The sequence below is a fragment of the Chionomys nivalis genome, chromosome 18, assembly GCF_950005125.1.
Source record: "Chionomys nivalis chromosome 18, mChiNiv1.1, whole genome shotgun sequence".
NCBI lineage: Eukaryota > Metazoa > Chordata > Mammalia > Rodentia > Cricetidae > Chionomys > Chionomys nivalis.
In genome coordinates, this window is record NC_080103.1 from 31,494,167 (window position 1) to 31,516,603 (window position 22,437).

Here is a 22,437-nt window from a genome sequence, read left to right on the forward strand (position 1 = left end):
AACTAGCACCCACAGCATCAGTAGAAAGAGTGAACACTGCTGTGCCAGCACTTAAATACTGTCTGCCCAAATAATGTGAATGTATGTATCCCCCACCCAACTAAAGGCAGGTGACACACTCCTTTCTTTCCAGTCACACCAGAGCCCTTTGTTGTAGCTCAGAAGGTAGTCTAAAATTAGTAGGAAATCTTGAGCAGACACAAAGATGAAAGATGAAACTGCAGCAAGAGAGCATGGCAAATCCAAAAGATCTATTAGTGCATAAATCTACAGGAAAACAACAACAACAACAAAAGAGATAGAGAGAATTAACGAGCTACAATAGAAGTTATGTCTTTAAAGCAGATTATAAACAGGGTGGGAAATGTTTAATATGTGTCCTCCTGAAAAAGCAGTTACCGTCTTTTGCATTAAAAAAAGGAACAGCTGGTGCATTTTCACAGCATCTAGATTTATTTATGGTATAAAGCCATAGGGTTGTAATATTATTACTCCTTTCCCACCCTGGCAGAGAGTAAACATGAATTCAGAAGCACAGTGGAGTGAAAACAAAGAAGAGAGAGAAAAGGCAGCAGAGAAAGACAGAAAGGTGAATACAGAGCTACAGAAGTGTTTATTGAGCATGCTACAGAGGTAAGCAGAGTACACACAAAATGAAATTAAACAACCATCAAACCTCCCAACTTTGTTAGAAAATTAATTTTTAATTGTGCCGCTTTCAAACTATACTGAATTTTACATTTCTAAGGATGTAAAAACTCAACTAATAGAAAATATACATGACCATTCTGTCTACATAGATAACAGAATCTATGAATCTTGAAACTAAGTACATCAATTTCAAAAAGTATTGGTCATTTAACAGAATCAACAATTCAGATTGACGAACTGTTCAAATAAATTTGACCTGTAGATTCTGAGCCATGTTTTTATTAAAGTCAGATCTATTCCTAAATACAAAATATTTTGAAGATTTATTAAAACTGAATATTACAATGCAAGGTAAATTAAGACTAAAGGCACATAAACTTTGGTCCCACCTGGTTGTCAGTTTTAGAAAACTGCCACAAAATTAATCTTCCTGCAAGTTTTCGCAGTACACTTTCTTTGTCTTTGAAAAATACATGCACCAGTTCCTGAACTAGCTAGACCAGTCTGCACATGCTCAGAAATCCACAACCATTTTCCAAATCTTAATTACAAACTAAGGATGGCAATATATATTTAAATGCACATAAGTCATGTCAACTTCAAAAACATCTACGAAAAATATTCAGCCACAAACAAGACATTACTTAGTGCTGACAATTATATGATACGTCCCACAAGAGTGTGTACAAAAAAGGTTAAGGTTCCACAACGCTTTCCACATAGGGCTCAAACTTACAGAAATCACTTGCTGTCTTAAGAAATTAATACTCTGCATCTTGTTAATTTTAACTAATGCCTACATTCATAACTGAATCTAGACCAGATTTGTGAGATATAAAAGGCCAATGTTTTCAAAAGCAATAAAGCCTAAGATAGTAGAAACTAAAAATGCTGCTTTATTCTTTCAGTATCAAGTATCTTATTAGAGTAAATAGAAAGAAATGTGATAAGCCAATAATTCAAAATAAGTTCCAAGCAGGAGAAACAAAAACTTAACCTTTTGACACACCCCTGCCTAAACATATTTTAATTCCCATATAACGATGTGCCCTAAACAACCAATTCTTCTTTCCTAGTAAATGCACAACAGCAACACTAGTTTTCCTTTGTAAGGCACGTATGTCAACTAAGTAGAAAAAAAGAAAAAAAAGCAAACTTAAACTAAAAATTTAAACAGACAAGAAAAATGGCTTCCCTATAGAACAGATGAAACACAGCAGGTAGTAACTCTGCCTTTACATAGGCCATTTCATTTTATAACCAAGGAATGGTAACAGCATGAAAAAAAATCAAACTCTGGTCCCCACTTTTCTGAACAGTCAATAGGTGATGACACCAAACAATGTGATTTGCCCACAATCTTCAGCTTCCCGTCCTTAAATTGTTGACTTGGAGAAAGACACTCTCAGATGATGGTTTTCACCAAGGTTATAATTATGAAGGTCGATCAAAGCCTGAATAGCTTCCTCCACTGTTGCCATCTGAAGAAGAGCCATTTTGTGATCTCTTCTGAAACAAAAGTATGAAATTAGATACTTCATAAGAGTTTAAACATTTGATTTTTACTCATCTGAGGTTAAACAAAGACTAAAAAAATTTTGAAGAAAATTTTATTTTCTATCAAGTCATAAATTTAAAGACAAAGAAGCATGCTTACTGAAAAAACTTAAATGCTTTCACAGTGCCCCCGGTGTTAGCAAACAGAGTCCGCAGATCCTCTTCTGCTACAGAAGGACTAAAAAAGATAGGCAGAAAGAGCAAAAATTAATAGAATCCAGTAATAAGAATCATGCTTTTCTAAACAAGATGAATATCCTCAGTAAGCAGCTGAAATACTCACGGGATATTAGACAGGTGAAGGGTGGCAGAAGGAGGAAAAATGTTTTGAAAGTTTTTGGATCCAGGTTTTTTAAAACGGTGCAATGGGGAATTACCAAAATCTTTTGTTAGCCCTTGATCATCAAGTCCCTCTCGAGGTAGTTGCACAGTCTGATGTTTAGAGAGAGTAACACGAATAATTTTTCCATACATTTTCTGCCCATTAAGATGATTCATGGCTAGAAAATAAAGACTATCTATTAAAATATGAAAGTAATATTTCTAATTTGAAAAACTTGAATTTCCTTACAATTTAAAAATAAATCATGAATTTTACATAAGAACTGGTAGTTAAAACTTAAGTTTCATTTTCAATTTCTACTAGACAAGGTACTGTAGCAAAGAGCTTCTTTCACAGAAAAAGAAACTCTACAATCCGGTCTTCTGCGATAACACTAACGATAAACTGGGCTAGGTCACTGCTAATGCGCCCACCCTTCTGCTGCTCACTTCCTACTGTGTTCTATCTCCTGGTCAGCAGGGTTTTGCAATGATTCCTCTCAGTTCCCTATCAAATTTATGTTCCCTCTATTTCTCATTGGCCACTGGCATTTTTTTTTTTAAAAGATCTGGATAACTCAATTCTTTATCTGCGTTCCTGTTGAATCTTCTTCTATCTACCCCACCCACCCATTCTATACACAGAGCAGTAAAAGACTTTCACAGGTTATGAACCTGATCTTGTTAATACTTAGTACAAATACCTAGGAACAAAATCTAAACTTACTTTTTAACATAGTTATACTTCCCAGTCTGAGCCTTATTTACTTTCTGGCTTCTTTGCAGATATTTATTGATGGTATGTAATACCAACTACTGTATCAGTGTGGGAAGCAGTGAAGTAGACACGATCCAAGCCATTAAGGAGTGGCCTCTCAGACTGGATTTCTTATATTTTACAGGGCCATATTATACAGGCCCATATTTCTACATGGTATGACAGCCAGAATTTCAGGCCACAGTTTGAGGCTGTCACACTGGAGGTGGTCACCTAGTGTTTCCAGACAAACTGATGCCATTCTAAATAAAGGGCCAGGATAGGCTAATGTTGCTCTGCTCCTTCTTTGTAATTTGGGAGGTCCACATGGGAAAGAGGTGTTAATTCAGTCCATGACAGAGCAGGCATGGGTAGGAAGACATGACAAAAATGGGCATAGATAGGGGTAGACATGGCCACAGTCAATCTCCTGACTACCTAGGAAACAGAATGCTAATGAATTCCACCCTCAGTTTGCATTTTGGTATAAAAGCTGTCTGGAGAATAAACACTGGTAAAATTTTCAGGATGCGAACTCAGGATTTCTTGAGGGATTCCCTAAAAACCCCCTCCCGATAAAGTCATGTGAGTTGTGTACTTCTTCCCACGCCTCCACTTTGGTACGGGCTGGTCCTGGACTACGATAATATTATATGCTTTCTGCTTAGAAAGCATTCTGAGATTTTATCATATCATTTTTTAAAAGTCCTTTCTACAAAAAAGCTTTTTAAATCATATGTTGTAAAAGTTCAGATCTCACTAAATATCCTTTATGGATATCCTATACCTTTAAATTCACCAAAATTTATTAAAATCATTATTTTCTCCCTTCAATTTGTGATACACATAAAGACAAAACAATTGTGCCTACACAGTAGTGTAAAAATAGGACATCACAGGGCTTCTTGATGTACCTGTCAGGTTGTCATTCAAAGAAAACTTGCCTAATATTAAAAGTGGGGTTGTTTTTAGTAGGTTTCTTCACTTTGTAAACAACACAATAGTTAATACTGATAGTAAACATGACAGGAGCTATAATAGCTAGGGGACAAGCTTCCGAAGGATTATCTAGATCAGGGGTTCTCAACTTGTAGGTTGTAACCCTTTTTAGGAGTCAATGACCATTTCACAGGGGCCAAATAACAGATAACATACATATTAGCTATTTACTTTATGACTCATAAAGGCAGCAAAATTAGTTATAAAGTAGCAACAAAAAGAATTTTATGGTGGGAGTCCCCACGACATGAAGTGTATTAAAGGGTCATAACATTGACCAAGATGAACTCAGATGGGAAGACCCACAATAACTATGGACAGCAACATGCCATGGGCTTGCATCCTGGACTAGACAAGGTTATATAAAGCAAGCTGAACTCCAGCTAACATTCATCATTCTCTGCTTCCTGGCTAAGAATTCAATGTTGCCAGCTGCCTCAAGCTCTTACTGATTTAAGTACCTCACTGTGATAAATAAGTACCTTTAAACTGTAAACCAAAATAAACCCTATCTCCCTTAAGTTTCTCTGGTCAGATATTCTGTTGAAGCAAAGAAAGAAGCGGATATATTCAATATGCTCATAATGTGTAAAAACATTAATAGTACAAGTAAGGGTGGCTCTATCCAAGCTCAACAAGACAGCCTTCCATGTATGTTAGCACCTTAGTCTGGAACTCAATCATTCATACTTTGAGCACTGTGTTACGGCAACCAAGCACAATAAAGACTAAATATCACTTGTTTAAAGTAAGTCTTAGTAGTTACTCTAGCCGGGCAGTACTGGCATATGCCTTTAATCCCAGCACTTGGAAGGCAAAGGTAGGTGGATCTCTCGGTTTGAGGTCAGGCTGGTCTACAGAATGAGTTCCAGGACAGCCAGGACTGTTTCACAGAGAAACCCTGTTCTGAACCCCCCCCCCCAAAAGTTACTGTACAAAAACAACAGTGGGACGGGTCTATAGCTCAGAGGACCTGCCTAGTATATGCAAGATCTCTGGATTTCTTGATTTGATTTCCAGAACCAAAAAACCACAAAAACTACTCAGTGATAACAAAATAATGTCAATGAGTCACCTCAAAAAGAGACACGCACACAAACCAAGGAGAAAGCAGTAGCCCACACACCTATGTTAAAAGAGCACGTTTAACATGGGCATTGTCATTTTAAATCAGAAACTCAGATAGTTTTCTATTTTAACTGAGCTAAGTTAACAGTTTCAGATAGTTATAACATCAAAAAACATTAATTCCATTAAAAAAGTAAATTTCAAAGTTTAAAAAAATGTGAATACAAGCAGAATAAGGTAGCATCACTTAAATCTTAATGAATTAAATTGTTAATTTAATTAACTTGGTGATGCAAATGCAGATTACAGATTAAGTATACAGGTGTATTCTAGATTGAAGCATGTAGAAAACAACAATATATATGTAACTTGACTGACTCCATTTTACCATTAACCACTGGCAAAGGTTTTTCATTTTGTAAAACTTAGCATCTCTAAGGAATTTTCCTTTTCATTGCTAAGTTGAAGCGATATTTATAAATGATCTTGGAATACAAGGACACTAACCAGGGTTTTATGACCTATCTGAACAAGGAATAGAAATCTTAAAATGAATTCAGAATATTCCTCTTACCAAGCTGTGACTGGTTCCCATCAGCCATCTGTATCAGAGCACTGTCTTTCTTATTGTACAAAATCTTCACGCGCTGCACATCTCCATAAACACCTTTTTGTGGAGCCACAAAGAGGTAATCCAGAAATGGAATTAATTTTATATGCAAGCCAGCTAAAGATTATCTGACACATCAATGAAACACTCAGACGTCAACATGATCACTCACTCAATCTCACCATTTGCACAAATGAATAAAGAAGGACAAGATTTTGAACAGTGAATTTTGAAAAGAATAATTTTGATAAACCCTCAAAGCTATGTGAATGATATTAAATTAAAAACCATGCAAAATAAATCAGCATGCATTAAAACAAACTTTGTGTCTATGGAGAGTTTTAAATAGCAAAGAAAAATAGCAAAAGATTTACTATTCAACTTTAAGCCAAAGTGCTAGCTACAAATAAGAATTAAGGTGAAACAAAAAAATCAAATCAATAATAAAAGTATAGTGCTAACAATAACATACCGAAGAGGGTAAACAGACTTTGGGGCGTAACCATCTTTAGAAGGAGAGAAGAGCAAGCAGCGTAAGACAAGAAGAGAGAAGAGTCGAGGAAGAGCGGAGATGAACAGATCATCCATAACGAAGGGTGGTTCCCGCAGAATGGTGAGGTGGTCATGGATCATGGTTCAAGGCGGTTAATTGGGGCAAGTTGGTCCGAGGAACATTTGTTCAAGCACAGAAGCATGAACATAGGGAATGGAGACAGGGAATGAAGACAAGGACAAGGAAAATAAAGGATAAGACAGGGAAGGGAATGGGCATTTGGGGAAAGACAAGGAAAGGGGAGGTGAACACACAGGGAAAAGGATGAAATGGGGAAGGGAAACAGCAATGCAGAAGAAAAAAATAAGGAATCGGGGAACAAAAAAAAATAAAATATAGGTCAGTACATAGGAAATGCAGGAATTTGGTCAGAAAATGGTTGGTTTATGTACTGTACAAGAAAAACTGAGCAAAATGTAGTCATCCAAGACAAATATGGGTAAAGTACATCTATATCAAAGAGTAAATTACAGCATTTCATCTCAACATAGGGAAGGAATGCATGCATAGGAATTTTAAACTTTGAACTTTAACTGCATAAGCATGGCTGGTTATGAAATGCAGGCAAAAGTCTTAAAACAAAGGCACTCTGATTCAAACACTTTAGCATGCAGAACTGTGAATGGTAACAGTATTAAATGATAAAATTAGTTATATCCATTATTAACAGAGGCCAATCATAAATGAGACAAATACTCAAATTAGACACCATAAACTGATACATTTGAGGGTCCCACATTTCATACCAGCTTTCATAGCAATCAAAATAAAATATACCAGACATAAAATGTACAACTGAAGAAAATAACAGCAACTTTATTTAACAAGAAGGGAGCAGGGTAAAGTTGAAATATATTGTAGAAGACAATGACTAAAAACTGCAAAGAAAAAATTACTAAGAAAGACTGGAAGAGTGCCTCGTCAAGATCTTTGGAAGAACCTTCAAAGAAAAATGTATTAGAGTAGTTCACACAAAATAAGATTAAAAAAAATGCAATGACACATAAGCATGAAATGAACAAGCAAATCATTAGAAAAGGCAAAGGGCAAAATTGTTTTCGAGTTACATTTGCAAAATTAGATCACATTTGCCTTTGAGAACAACAGAAAAATAAAAAGCCAAACTACGGTACTTCACCATATTTTTCTTAGGAAAAATAGGTAGCTATATTAAAATATATAAACATATATAAAGATATATGACTGTCTAAAAAAACAGTACTACCTAAACAAGTATGTAAATTTTATTCAGAAGCAGAAATACAAAAGATATTTTGGCTAATGAATATACATAAAAGGAAAGGCAAGTGCAAAATGAAATAAATATGAAAACTTTCACAAATGAAATGGAGATGAAAAAGCATTAAAAATTATTTCACTAACCTCTTCATTTAAATTGCTAACCAACAGGACTGTATTGCCACCAGCTGAGACTCCAGGCATACCCACTCGGCCAGCGGCAGCTGCAGCAGCTGCTGCAGCAGCATTTGGAATAGCCAAAGGACTGAGAGCTCCTGGAACAGCTGCAACAGGAAGCCCTAATTTTAAAATAAAGCATATTTTACGAAACACACACAAGTCGTTTACAAAACCAATTTAAGCACGATGGCTGCATGGCTTATGACTGGCCGGTCCAAATGGTTCCTGTAAGTTAATTTTTAAGATGTTTAGAAAAACAGCAGTTATAGAAAAGTAACTGATTTCAACAGTCATTTATTATTTGAACTAAGGTACATACCTGTAAAATGTAAGCATATTACAGACATGATAGTTCTGTATCTTCCCTATGGAAAAGCTAACAAAGTATGAAGAGTCAATTTTCACTTCCATGATTTAAAGTAAGAGGTAAATATAAGAAAACCTTCAAGACAAAGGTACTCATCATCCCATTTCTACAAGTGTTGTCTCTTTTAGAACCTAATTTTAAAACCATTCTGCACTTAACAAATACGTACTTCAGTTCCTATAAATAATTGTTTTCCTATAAAATTCAGCTACTGCAGACAAATCCTCTTAAACAATTCACACAGAAATCCTAAAGAAAATCATAGGACAATTTGCCTTAATTTCTACTCAAGTAAACACACAATGAAGCCCAACTACTTCAACCCTTAAATTCTTATTCACCTATTTCTCATTAAGTACAATGCTAACAACACAGAATTTACACTTTCCCATGAAAATGGCACAGATCTCATGACATACTTGCTTAGAAAGAGCCCTTTGCTGTGGCTGTGTAAATTCTTTCTCTCTTTGCAGCTTTCTTATGTGCTCCTGTGAGGCTGCAGCTACCTTCAGGGACAGAGACTTATACTTTCTTAGCAAGGTTGAGGTGGGCTTTACATAGACTGCTCTGACCTTCCACTGAAAGTCTCTAGAGTTAAGGACAAAATTCCCAAGTTTCTGACATGGTCACCTCCTCCAATTTATTCAGCTTTTCCTTGTTTCCTGTGAGTACTCGATCACTAAAATGAAGATTCTCATTTATGAGGTTGTTCTGGATGGGGATATTTTGCAGCTTTTTGCCCACTTTCCTTGGTTGTTACGTTTTATTTCAGAATGTTCCAGCTTAAAGAAAAATAAGAATACAGTAACAAACCACCAAGTACCATCATATGTGTTCAGTAATCCCGGCCCAACCTTTTATTGGCTACTAAGCCATTTTATTCATTCTTGTATGTGGTATGTGTACTTGACAATGGAAGTGTACTTGGGTGTGGCCCCAATGTTTTGTGTTGCTCTTAGGCTTCATGTTTTAAGCTAGTTTCTCTCGGAACCTGAAGCTCACTACCTCAGCTAGTTAGGCTGGCTGGCAGATAAGCTTCCACAGCCCCTGAACCCCTAGCACTAGAGTTACAGAAGTACTGCCACTCCAGGCTTTTTCTGAGGGTTCTATTCTTTGGGCTTGACATGGCAGACACTTTACCCACTAAGCCATCTCCTTGCCCCTGACTTATTAAATATACTTCTCAGGACATCTCACAGGTTATGTCCATTTAACAAAATACAACTGTATTTTTTGTCAAGGTATGCATATACACTTATTAACTACAGATACTTGTACTCAGTAATTTTTTTCTTACATTCTTATGCTAAGTGACCTTTGCATGATTAGAAAAAAAAGTAACAACATTAGGAAAACACCCAGTATTTTCAGGCAGTTTGGCTGAATGTACAAAGCATTCAACTTAGGTTGACAATACAATTATTTAATAATAGTGGAAATACCAGATGTAGTAATTATATTGTCAAATCATTTCTTTGTTTTAGTGGCTTTAATTGACTACCTCTCGGAAGAAAAGCTAATTTAAAATGCTGTTAAATTCCATGGTCTTTATGAGACTCAGAATTAATCGTGGCAAAATTAAACAAACAAAAACAAAGCCACCAACTGCAATATACTGAGTGCAATAGAAAAACAAGTGCTCCATGTTAAGCATCACATTTTAATACAAGGATTTCAAAATTCAAAAACAATGGTTTGATAAGTTCTTTCCCACAATAATACATAAAGTCAACTTCATTTATAGGCTACTTTCAATTCTAACAAGCAAGGAAAAGCTCTCAACGTCATTAACCCAGAAAATTTTCCCTGAAAAACCATAACACAAAAATAAAATAACATCAAGAATCCCCAACCCCCTAGTATTTTCTCTGTACATCTGGCCTCTTAGCATCTTCTGTTTACATACCGGAGTTTTCTTGAGCTTTATACCTAAGAAATTTTGAAACCTTTCGGTTTAATGTCCCCCTTTACATTTAAAAATTACTGAGAAAAACAAGCTTTTGTTTACCTAAAGTATTTACCTGAATTATATCTACTGATATTTACTACAATAAAATTAAAAATAACATACAATTATGCACTCTATTAGCCTTAAGGGTGATATAGAAAACAAAACCCCTAAATACACCAGTAAGAAAATCAAAGTCAAAAAGGCAAAACTTATTTTAGTATTAATGTCAGAAATTTTGACTTTGTGGACCCCAATATTAGGAGACTGCCCACAATCTTCACTTTGTAAACATTATGTTTTATATAAAATATACAAAGGAATTTAAAAGACAAATAACTCATCGCAAAGGTAAGAAAACGCTGTGGTGACATCTGCAAAAGAATACCAGGGCATATGGTTAAAACTACTAAGACAATTCTATGTCATTTCTTACTTGTTTACCTGTTGAGTTCTCAAAAAATTATTCTTAAAATATAAACAAAATATATTTAAATTTTATGAATAGAATTCCTACTTTACTTTTGGCAGAAAGAAAAAACAACTTCTTTTAAGATACATTTCTACCATGACAGAGATTCAATAATCTAACAAAATTATCAAAAATTTAAAACTAATTAAAATTTATTCAAACCTCTAACTACTTAAGCATAATAGTTTTAAAAAACACTTCAGGCTTTTAAATTTGTGTTTTTGGGTTTTATAAGGGAGCAAGCTTAATGGTAAAATATTTAGATAAAGCTTTAGAACAGGAAATGCCATAAAACTAAAAAAATTATCTAAATGAACCTAAAATAATTGAGAATTAAAAGACAAATGTTAATTGTTATAGACTCAAGAGACAGTTTAAACGGTCCCAGCTGATTTCAATACATATTATGCTTTAATAAAAAGAAAGCTTTCATGAAAGAAAAGTTTGGGTTCAAAACAGAAGTAACTTACCTCCCTCTTAGTAAGAAAGGAGGTAATAAAAATATTACCAAAATGTAAAATTTAAGTTTTGAAGACCCCAACACTATTTTTATCTACTTAAATGATAATTCACAATCTATTTATTATCACTACTCCTTGGTTATCAAGTTACAAAGTAGGTTAATCAAATTATGTCAAAGGACGTGGACAGTTATGTCATATGCAACCTGCTGTATGGAACCAGCGGTTTAAGACCTGTGGCAACCACTACCTTTTCTTAATAACATGTTATGCTTTTCTCTTCTATAGTTTCTTACCCTAGGCTGGGAACAGGAAAACTACCTCCACTTCCAAACCATAGGCATAGATAGCTTAAGCACTTATCAAACATTAAAGCCTCTGTGGACAAACTTCAGCTTTTCTTCCCAAATAATTTTCTCTGAGAAATTATCTTTGATCAACACAGACATGTTTTAGATTTTACCTAAGTACTTGTGGCTATAAGAAAACTTAAAAAATGTTTCACGGTGCATTATTTTTACCAATAAAATTGCAACTTCTATATAAATGCCAACTGAATTATTTTACAAGATAACTGCTCCTTTGTAAAACTTAAACACGTCATATACATAAGATTTACAATTTAGGAGGATAAACTATAATTTTAATGATTTAGAAACTCTTTAAGCTAAATACATTAACATATCTTCCATTACTATAACAAGCTACTTGAAACCAGGCTCTGCGAAAAGAAGTTTATTTGGCTTTTAGGCAGTCACATATGTAAGAGGCCTTTAGGTGTCAGGAAAGAAGTACCTGTGAAAAGAGATGGCAAGGGGAGGTGTGTGGGAGGGGCCAGCCCCATTGTTTTTCAGAAACCTTATCTCAAGACGACCACTAAAACAATTCTTTCACAGGACATCCCCCAAGAATCTCCTACCAGATTCCACTTAAAAGTGTCATCACCTCTTAACATTGCCACAAAGGCTTTGGATCAAGTCTCTAAACCACAAACCTTTGTAGAAACAATATCTAAACTATCATTAGTTATTGTTTTGGCCCTAACTTTCAGTATGAACATGATAAAAATTCCTTCTAGGTCTCATAATGGTCCTATTTAAAAGGTGTATTTTCTAAGCCTTAATATCTTCATTATTTCTGGATCCAATATACAACCAATTCTGTTAATTTTAGCCTGAAAAAACAAGTACCTGCCAACATGTAACAGACATCTGCTACATGCTAAACACTGAGTAAAACCCTTCATATGCATCACTGTATTTAATTCTGGATTATCGCCATTATGTCCATTGCAAATGTGTAAGCCAGACAGTAAAGCTAAGTCAGAATTTCAATGTAGGAATGCTGGAGTTCAACTCCCAAGTGAATTCTGCCATACTGCAAATATTCTCCCTTGGGTAATACTTTATTAGGCCATTTCTCCTTGCTTTGATACACATCATCTGGGTATTAATTTATTGTTGTCTTTTAATATCATCTACTTCTTCCTAATACACATTTTATTTTTTGTGAATAATCTTATGGCACATACTGCATTGAAGAGCCACTTCTAATTTTAATCCTAACTATTACAGCCATCAATTTCATTTTGAGTACTGGAAATTGAAACCACGGCCTTGAACTTGGTAAGGAAGAAATTTGACCACTATTTTCCCAGCCTCAATTTTATTCTGATACACAATACGATGTATACTTCGATAATCTGTTTCAACATTTATCTTGTTCTCTTATATTTGGAAAATTGTAATGTGGAGTTTTTGTATTAATCTCTGGCTTCTAAACTCACAAATCTTGCCAAAATTTACACTAAAACTCAAAATTCTACATTAAACTAGGCATGGTGGTACATGCTTTTAATCCCAGCACTAGAAAACAGAGGTAGATGGATTTTTGTACATTGGAAGCCAGCCTGGTATAGTAAAGTTCTAAATCAGCCAGGGTAACACAGTGAGACCCTGCTTCAAGACAAAATTCTACACTATATCTCCTATTTTCTGATAAAGATCTTCATATTTCATTCTTTGTAAGTAATCATCATTAAGATATAATACTTTAGCTCTTATTTTCCCACATTTCTTCATCTCATGCTACTATTTTAGACTCTATTAAGAGTAAAAGTCTTTAGTACTCTTGTTTTTAGCTCCCAAATATACCCAACAACCAGTTTAAACCTAAATAATCATCCTTATTCAATCGCTCTGACTACTAACAGATCCTTCCTTCACAGAAAGGTTCGTAACCAATTATTTTGATTAACTGTATCTTATCTTAATGAGATAGTTACAGAATACTTGTAAACTTATCTCTTTTGATGCTAAGAGGCTAATAATTCCAATATAAAATTCATATTTCACAGATAACATCATTCCTAAGATCTTGCTCTGTAAAAATTTTTGTGGCACCATTTCATTCATATTTTCCCAGTTATTACATATGCCATTCAAAATATTTGCCTCGCATAAAATACAGCAGAAGCTTATAGTGTATTTGTTTATACCAGGTCCTTGGTGCATAAAACCCTCCCAAAGGAAAATCTCTCATTTCACTGTACTCAAAACCACAGTATGTGTATTTGTTTACCTCCAATTACAACCAGTCTTGTTAACCTCTTTCCACTTGAATACAAAATCTGTGAGATCAAAAACCTTCACAGTAACATTAAGAAAAAAAATATGCTTAAAAATCAAGAATCTAATTGGAATGTTCTGTTGCATCTTCTGATTTCTAGTTTGTGAAACTCTCCTGCATAATCTTCACCTCAAGCCAAAGACAGACTTTATACCATGTCATCTTCAACAGCATAGAGAGCATGCACATCTTTAGAAACATTTCTCTATTTACTCATTATCTGTATCTGTCCATTTTTAAAAATACAAATTTCTGTTTTATTATTCTGGGGAGATAAGGTCTCACTAGGTGGTCCCGATAGTTCTTGAACTCATGACACTCCTGCTTCAGCCTCCAGGTAAAAGACTGCATGTGTTTATGACTATGGCGAGTTTCATCTTAACAAATCTGTTCTAACCTTAGAGCGCACTGTCATGCAATTCAGGCTACAACTCAGTCTTTAAAATACTAACTCCTCTGAGTACTGGGATTATAGACTTGAGTCACCAGTTGTTCCCCAACTCAAAACTCAACTACAATAAAATAGAAGACTGGTTAATAAATCAACACTCTATACATCACTGTCTAAGATCATCTTTGTTCAAATATCACATTCACAAACAGGAGATGCATTAAGATTGCTGCTGAAATAACATGGCATATTAACTTAATAAGTTTTAAAAGTAACTGGTGTTCCTAAAATAATGTTTAAAAGGTATGGTAATTATATAAGCCAGCAAATCATTCAAGAACATTATCAAGTATTGCGTACTGTACATTTACTATATGCACTGCACTTTATACCGTGGGCAGCACAACTGTTTTATAATGCACTGTGATATAATATTACTAGACAGTAGAATTTCTTAGCTACATAATAATCTTATAGGAACATCCTCATGAGATGAGCCCATTGCTGAAAGAAACACTCAGTGGTTCTAGTTCATGTTTCTGTCACAACACATGACATGAAGAAGTTTAAATAGAGGTGGCATCTTAAATCATTATTTTTAAACTGGTATTTTTCTAGTCATTCTGCAGGTAAAAACTATTCCCAAAAGGATCTGTCTAGGCATTTAACAGTGGGGCCAAAACTTTAAATAGCAATGAGAGACGAGAGAGTGTGCTAATCCTTGTATCTAAGATTCATGTGTCTACAACTTTCTTCATTGGCGCTTCTTTTTAGAAAGGTACTTAATTCCACCATTGTCTTAATTAATTGATAGGAGCCTTGCTTACTCACAAAACTAACAAGCAGCATTTCTGTATTTCTAAGCACTGGTTCTACTAATGGTTCGGTAAGACACTTTAGAAGTAGAAATCACTTTGGAATGATTTCACTTCTGAAACCCTGAAAAAATTAGAAAAAATATTAATATCTAAAAATAACAATCTTTGTTTTTCTAACACACGTAAGTGAAAGCACAGGTACTGGTACAAATACTTGAAACAATGAGCCCAGTGTTATTCCTCACTGCTCCAGTGCTCATTTGCTACTGTCTGCATTTGCAGTTTTTCTCCTGTGACTGTTATAAAATAAATATAATACATGTCTCATAAAAGTTGTTTAAACTTTTCTGTGTATGTCACAGAATAACAAAAAAGCAGGCCAGTAGGCAAATGTAATTTCAGGAAATGCTTTGTAAAAAAGAGAAAACTGACAGTAAGGCACTAACACATCCAAAGTAATCCTGAAAAAGAAAATGACAAAATGGAAACCTTTTTATATTAATAATTAATATGGAGCTAAAATAGCCAAAGCAATCTGGTAGTGACAAAAACATGGAAGCATGAATTGATCATACACACATACACAAACATACAACCAAAACTAAATCCAAACCATATTTCTAATTATTATTTGAAAAGTAAAAAAATGTAATTCAACAGACATTTAGTCTTGGTTGGTCTAGGACAATCTGCTAGTTTAAAAACAACACAAAAAACAACAACAAACTGTCCCAAGCCTCATTCCTCATACAAAAATAATTCAAAATGGATAATGAAATTAAACTATATAACTGAAGAACACCTTCACAATCTACCACAAGTCACTGAGACAAAAGCCAGTAAATTAAGACTTCATCAAAACGATTAACATGCTCTATGAAAGATTCTGTGGAGGATGAAAAGACCCAGCCCAAATGTTCTGTCATATATGGATTTAGACTCTAAAAAGAGACGTGAAAGTAGGGATGGGGAAGGAGGGGCAAACAAGGAAAATAAAGGGTCAAATCAACTATAATTAAATGACATTACAAACTTTTATCATTTTTCTAGCTCACAGTCACATTTGTGTCTTTTGTTCCCACAATTCATGGTAAAAGAGATGTGATATAAATTCCTCTGCTATTTATTAAAAACCAATACATAAACTTGGCAAGAATACTTGTACCCATCTATTCATAAATTATTGTAAAAATACAACTATTTACAGCAAATGCTATGTCTAGCAACTATTTTCTTTAGCAAAGAGAGTGAGGAATTTATTGCTCTATAGACACCTAGGGATACAGCTGAGAGATGCAGCATATCTCTAAAAAGGACTGAGGTCTTGGGTTTAATCTCCAGTACCACCTTCAGCCCTGAAAGTCAGTGAAAGGAAAACCAGAATCGTTCTGCACACGCTTTATTATATAAAATATAGGTCTAGTTTATTAAGGAGGAAAAAAATCTAGATTTTACTAACTAAAGGAAAAAAGTATGTGAAGGGGGGCAATCTTTATAACTGCTCGCTCACTCTTATGAAAGACACTAAGGCAGGACTCTTTACTAAACCCATTAGCTGAAGAAGAGAATGACGGCTTCATGTTAACACATGGAGTCACACTCAATCTCCAGCATAACTAAGTTAGTAAACATGGAAGAACCAGATGTTACAGGTCTTTTTCCAAGATAAGCCCAAATGCAGAGAACAGAGGAACAAATTATAATACACAAGATAATAATCAGAGCAACATAAAACTAGCAACATCTTAAAGTTTAAGGCTTATCAAGCCAAAGAAACTGATGTTGGGGCAAAGGGGAGAAGGGACTGTCACATGATGAAAAGGAATTAGGGAGACAGCAACAACCAACACCAAGATCTTTTTTTAGGATCCTGCTCTGCACAAAGCTACCTAATAAAAAAAAAAAAAAAAAAAAAAAAAAAAAAAAAAAAAAAAAAAAAAAAAAAAAAAAAAACTTTTTTTTTTTTAAATGCAGGGACTGGCAGAGCAATTCAGCCTGAGCTACATAAAACTCTGCCTAAAATATCAAACATCAAATATCAATATCAAATACTTTTTTAAAAAAATAAAATTTAATGCAGGCTAGACATTTGGTCATATTACAAAACTGCTGCCTGGCAGATGTGAACAGAGACCTACAGTCAAACAATATGCAGAGTGAGAGACCTTGGAACAGTCGATCATAAAAGGTATATCCCAATCAAATCCCACCCCACTCAGGGGTCAGGAAACTCAGCAGAAGACAGGTACAAAAAATTTAAGAGCTGGAGGGGAAAGGAGGTACCAAGGAAACCAGGCCCTCTAAATAAAGAGGATCAGCACACATAGTAAAAGGCAGCAAGCACAGTGTCACCATGTGTCTGCACCAGATAGGGTCCTAGAACTAAAAGTCAAAGTGGATACATGCCCTGTACATGTCCCTATCCCTAACCCAGAAGCAATATCCAATAGAAACCTTCTTGCAAATGAAAATTAAATTTTCTCCTAGGGAGCCTTACTGGGGAAACAAACTGCTCATAAGGGTAGGCCTCGTGCTCAGCAGTAGATGGCCAAAATGAACTCAACAGTATCTCTATAAGTTCTTTGTTTTATAATATCACTTCAAGGCCTTTTGTTTTCCTCTTCATTATTTTTGTCTTTTATAACACTACATGTTCTGTTGTGGCTTCCAGTTTTGTGTTTTCATGGGATTCTTGAGTGTGTGAACAAGTGAGTTTCTGTGCTTCTATCTGTTATTTATGCCTTTTTGGGGGGGAGGGGGGGTCCTTTGTTTGCTTTGTCGTCCACTTTATTTATTGTTACTCTCTAAACCTGTGTACTTTCTACTGACAGAAAGGGAGTGCATCCACATTGGGGGAGAGGAACTGAAGTACAAGGAGGGGAAACCATAATCAAGATATATTATGTAATAAAAACAAATCTATTTTCAATAAATGAAAAAATAATTTAAAAAAGAACAAAAATCCATTGCCTGTCTGGGTTATGTAAGCATGCAGGAGGCTGACAAACAAAACATTTTAAGATTGAGGGCAGTCTGTACTACTAAGATTTCCAAGGCCAAACTGTAGACACAGTGAGACCCTTGTTTCTATTAAACTAACCAGATGTTTCTTGATGTGGTAGAGATATATTATGTTTTGGAAAGAAAATCTGGGAATACTGTGGTGATAGTTGAGATGTAACACGTGGGATCAATGCTTTGATTCGAAACCTCAAGTAAACCCATGGCTATCATTACTAATGTGGTTACAAAAATGCAGGATTCATTCTAAGACAGACAATAATTGAAATATAAATGCAAACTGTAAAGCATTACCATGTGAATGACCCATTAAAAAGCAACAGATAAAAGCTTTAGAGTTTTGAAATAAGCTTACTTGGGAATTTTAAGGTTAGGCATACAAAAGAAGAAACACAGTAAGTCAATTTTAACAATGAAGTAATATCATCAGAATTGTGCCAAGGTAAATTATGACATAAATAAAAAATATTAAAATACTGTTCAATGGTTATGAAGCATGTCATGAGGATATCATTCATAAATATTAAAATCCCAAAATTTAGTGTGTATAAAAATTCCAATAGCATTTAATTTTCAACTCTTGCTTTATTAAAATATTTTGGGGTATTAAAAACTCTATGAATACCTTGAACCCACTCCCAATGATTTTCAGTGGGGATTTGAATAGCTAACAAGTTTGGAAAGCGTCAGCACACAAGAAATACAAATTAACCTCTATAAAAATGTTTAATCTCCTCATAATTATCAACTGTTCCGCCTCTGATAACTGTTATTCTAAGAATGGAAAATAAGTTATTTATTCATCTTGAAATATATCAAAAAGTTCTATTCTTTTAAAGAATTAGTTGCTCTAATATTTTTAAGTGGCAACATGATCATGAAAAATTAACTCTAGCAATTTTCTAAAGCTGTCCACCTTTTAATACACTAACATTTACCTTGACAAAAATGATTGTCTTAATTTATAATCAGTAATTTTTTACCACCTCCTCAGAAAAAGAGTATGTGAGTAAATAAATGGAGTGGAAAGCTAATAAGAATGCATTCAGATGTTACACTTCCAACTACAAAGCACTGTGTCTCCCTTCTCTGAATAAACTAATTTTCAAAACAGTCTGATTCCTAGAAAAAGACGTAGGGAAACCAGGTATAAGCAATAGTTTAGAAGTAATTACTGCTTAAAATGAAACTTGTAATACAGATTTTAAAAAGTAATGACATTCATTGAAGCAACTAAACGTAAAAATGAAAGTAAAAAGCAAACACCCCAAAATATTTGATGGAGTATTTCGGAGTACTGTAGCAATTGTTTTGGAAGTTCTCAGAAAGACTAAGAAAGGAATCTTGTCATTATTACTTTGGTTATATTCTGAAGTCACCTGATTAAATACTTTAATGTCCACTTTCAAAGATTTAATGTACTGCAGCAGTAAAAAAAAAAAGTAATGACGATATATATCCAGTATAATAAACTATCAAAATTATCATTTTTATTTAAAAGTTCTTAGTTAAATGGCAACTACAGTAAAATTCAAAATCTAAAAATGGTTTTAATTTCGTACCAAAATGTACTAATAGAAGAGAGATAGAACAAAAACATACAAATGTTATCTCTTATGAATACCACAACTTACAGAATTAGTGAAGTTTTGAAAGTTAAACTCACCTACTTTTAAAACCGTTTGAGGATGGTTAAAGTAAAAAGCCCACTTACAGATGTAGAACAATTAAAACAAGTAAAAGATGACAGAATTTAGGAAAGCGAGTGCAAGTCCCCACATTTAACCTCACTAATAATGCCTACTAATAAGCATCAGGATTCTCCATCTCCTCCTGCCCCTACTCTACACCTAGTTAAAAATAGCCATCATTGTGCTTCTTATAAGGATATTGGGGATGAAAACGTAGGAACTCACGCCAACAGAGAAAGCACTTTACCAACTGAGTCATCTCCTAGATTCAATTTATGAAAGATTTGTGTGTGTAAAAAATGTTTTTCACCAAAGCCTTGAGATCACCACAAAAATATATACAAGCTATACATTCCCCAGAAAAGTCCAAATGACTTCAAAAGAGGCCTCTACTCAGGATCTAAGCACATACATAGCTACTTAGAATCCTGTAATGTTATATATAAACAACGTTTTAATGGATTTTTTTGTTATTTTACCCTCAATTTTTTTTAAAGAAATGGTACATGATTGTAAAATCTTCATGTCACTACCTACTTTATTTCGCTATTTCAGTTTCACTAATATACCTATCAAGTATTTAGAGAATGCCTAAGATCCACAATCTACTCAATTACAAATCTTTATTCTTCTTTTGTACAAGTTCTGACAAGAATTAAAAGCAAAAGCTACCACTTGTTATGGCCTCAATTAAACTAGCAATTCAAAAGGCTTCAACAAGACCCATAGCAAATAAGATTCTGTCAAGAACACTCCTAGTAACCTAAAACATGTACTATTTCAGTCATAATAATAAGCAGTGGTTGTACTAGAGATACCAAATACTACTATAAGGAGTCAGCTTTTGTGTTCATTAGAACGGACTTCAAATAACAAACATTAAACTCTTATCACATACATATACGAACCATTTTACCTATTTGCAAGTAGATGTGATAGTTACATATTTACTGTATTTTCAACATCTGTCTGGTTTTTAAAATGATGGACATAAACTAAAATTTTAAGAGCTACTTTCTTCTTTCTCAACCATAAATCTTGAATTCTGTTTAGATAATAATCTTAAATTAAAAGTAGTATTAGTTGGGGATGGAGACTGTCCAGTGGTTAACAGCGCCTGTTGCTCTTGCAGAGGACCTGGGTTTAGAATCTGGAGTTCACATGGCAGCTAACAACTGTCTGTAAATTCCAGTTCCGCAGGATTTGATGCCCTTTATAGGCATTGCACACACATGGTATACAGATATACATACAGAGAAAACACAAATAAATAAAAATGAAAATACTACAAATACCAAAATAAAAATTCCCAGAACACATTAAATTCATGAAAACTATTTCTGACACTATAAATCAGGTTGCTTATTCTAACAATTTTTTCTCCAATCTTCAGTCCATCAACAATCAGCTGCTTATTTTACACTGCATTTTACATAATTAGCACAAATGTACTGCAGGGCAAGGTAAGAGTCCAAAGGAAGAGCAATACACATTTTATGAAAGAATCCTCAATGATAAATTTTCAAGATTTATGGTACATTATACTTTTAAATACTCCATTTACCCACACTCCTATTTTTAACTGTGTTAATACTTTTGTTGTTTCTGCACACTGCTAAAGCAATCAGATTAACCCTAAGAAGTCGGCATAAAGGCCTTAGGCTTAAATATCAAATCTGAAGCATACATATTTGGATAAACTTAACATTCTTTTTCATTCCAATTTTTCTCCTTTTGTTTTAGGAGAGTTATAAGGACAATAAGGTGACAAAAAGGGGATAAATGAATATACTTTTAATTATACTTAGCAAGTTAAAGCTTTCCTTATAATGGAATTCATATACTCTTCGAAACAGACAAAACAAAAACTCATAAAATATGAACATAATTTTTTAAGGTTTAATATGTAAAATTAATTATACTTACAGGAGTTTAACAGGTACTTTTCCACCGAACAATGGAAGAAAGGTGGTATAGACAGTAAAAATCATACCTAAAAGGGATGTCTCCTTGGCAAATGCTGCAGCAATAGCTGGGTCTAATGCAGGCTGGCCATCTCCAGATGGAAGATCAGGTCGTGTATAATCCCTACTTTTATCATTGTTGTATTTTACATTCAAATTCACAAGTTTGGAAAAATCAATCCTTAGGGTACAGCAAGCATTATAAATATTTTGACCATCTAGGGCCTGTGAAAGTGAATAAAATGAATCAGCCATTTTAAATTTGAAAATCAGCAAAAACAGGAAAGGGATTACAATTTTATACATCAAGCCAGGCCACTTCCATTCTAAGTGTGTTAGTTTTTACCATTCACTGCTTTCATTAAATAGGAAATGCTATGTAACTCTAAAATACAACATTTCATCATCGATGCTAACAGTACTAAGAGCTTAAAAAAAAAAAACACGTAATAGTTACACATACAGTCAGCCCTAATAACATTTATTCATTTGAACAATATATTTACACACATTTTATTAAGGGTAACACTAATATGAGTTGATACAACTACTACCGGATGCCATACCATATGAAGCTGCCTCATACCAAATAGATGCAGCCCCATGATTTGTAACAAATCTCATGAAATGAAATAAAAACAAACACTTAAGATGAATTGTTTGACTTGAATCCGAATATCCTGATGAAATTAGATCAATGTCATTCCAGGAAATTCTGGAATAAAAGAGCGTCAAGTCTAG

The 22,437-nt window shown here is 34.2% G+C and overlaps 1 protein-coding gene across 4 annotated transcripts in view; it reads right to left on the reverse strand.

Annotated features, from left to right (window-relative positions):
• Positions 1-231: 231 nt before the first annotated feature.
• The window catches only part of Ptbp2 (polypyrimidine tract binding protein 2), a 66,161-nt gene continuing 43,955 nt past the window's right edge, over positions 232-22,437 (reverse strand). The window contains exons 8-14 of one of the 4 annotated variants that reach the window (XM_057792969.1): positions 21,726-21,921; positions 7,900-8,054; positions 6,436-6,469; positions 5,928-6,020; positions 2,492-2,708; positions 2,309-2,386; positions 232-2,157 (exon numbers count right to left, since the gene is read on the reverse strand). In XM_057792969.1, the coding sequence (XP_057648952.1) occupies positions 2,028-2,157; positions 2,309-2,386; positions 2,492-2,708; positions 5,928-6,020; positions 6,436-6,469; positions 7,900-8,054; positions 21,726-21,921 (903 nt within the window). In that variant the 3' untranslated portion in view covers positions 232-2,027. Of the gene's footprint in view, positions 2,161-2,308; positions 2,387-2,491; positions 2,709-5,927; positions 6,021-6,435; positions 6,470-7,899; positions 8,055-21,725; positions 21,922-22,437 lie in introns of all 4 variants that reach the window. The other 3 variants (XM_057792968.1, XM_057792971.1, XM_057792970.1) reach the window with 3 other exon arrangements.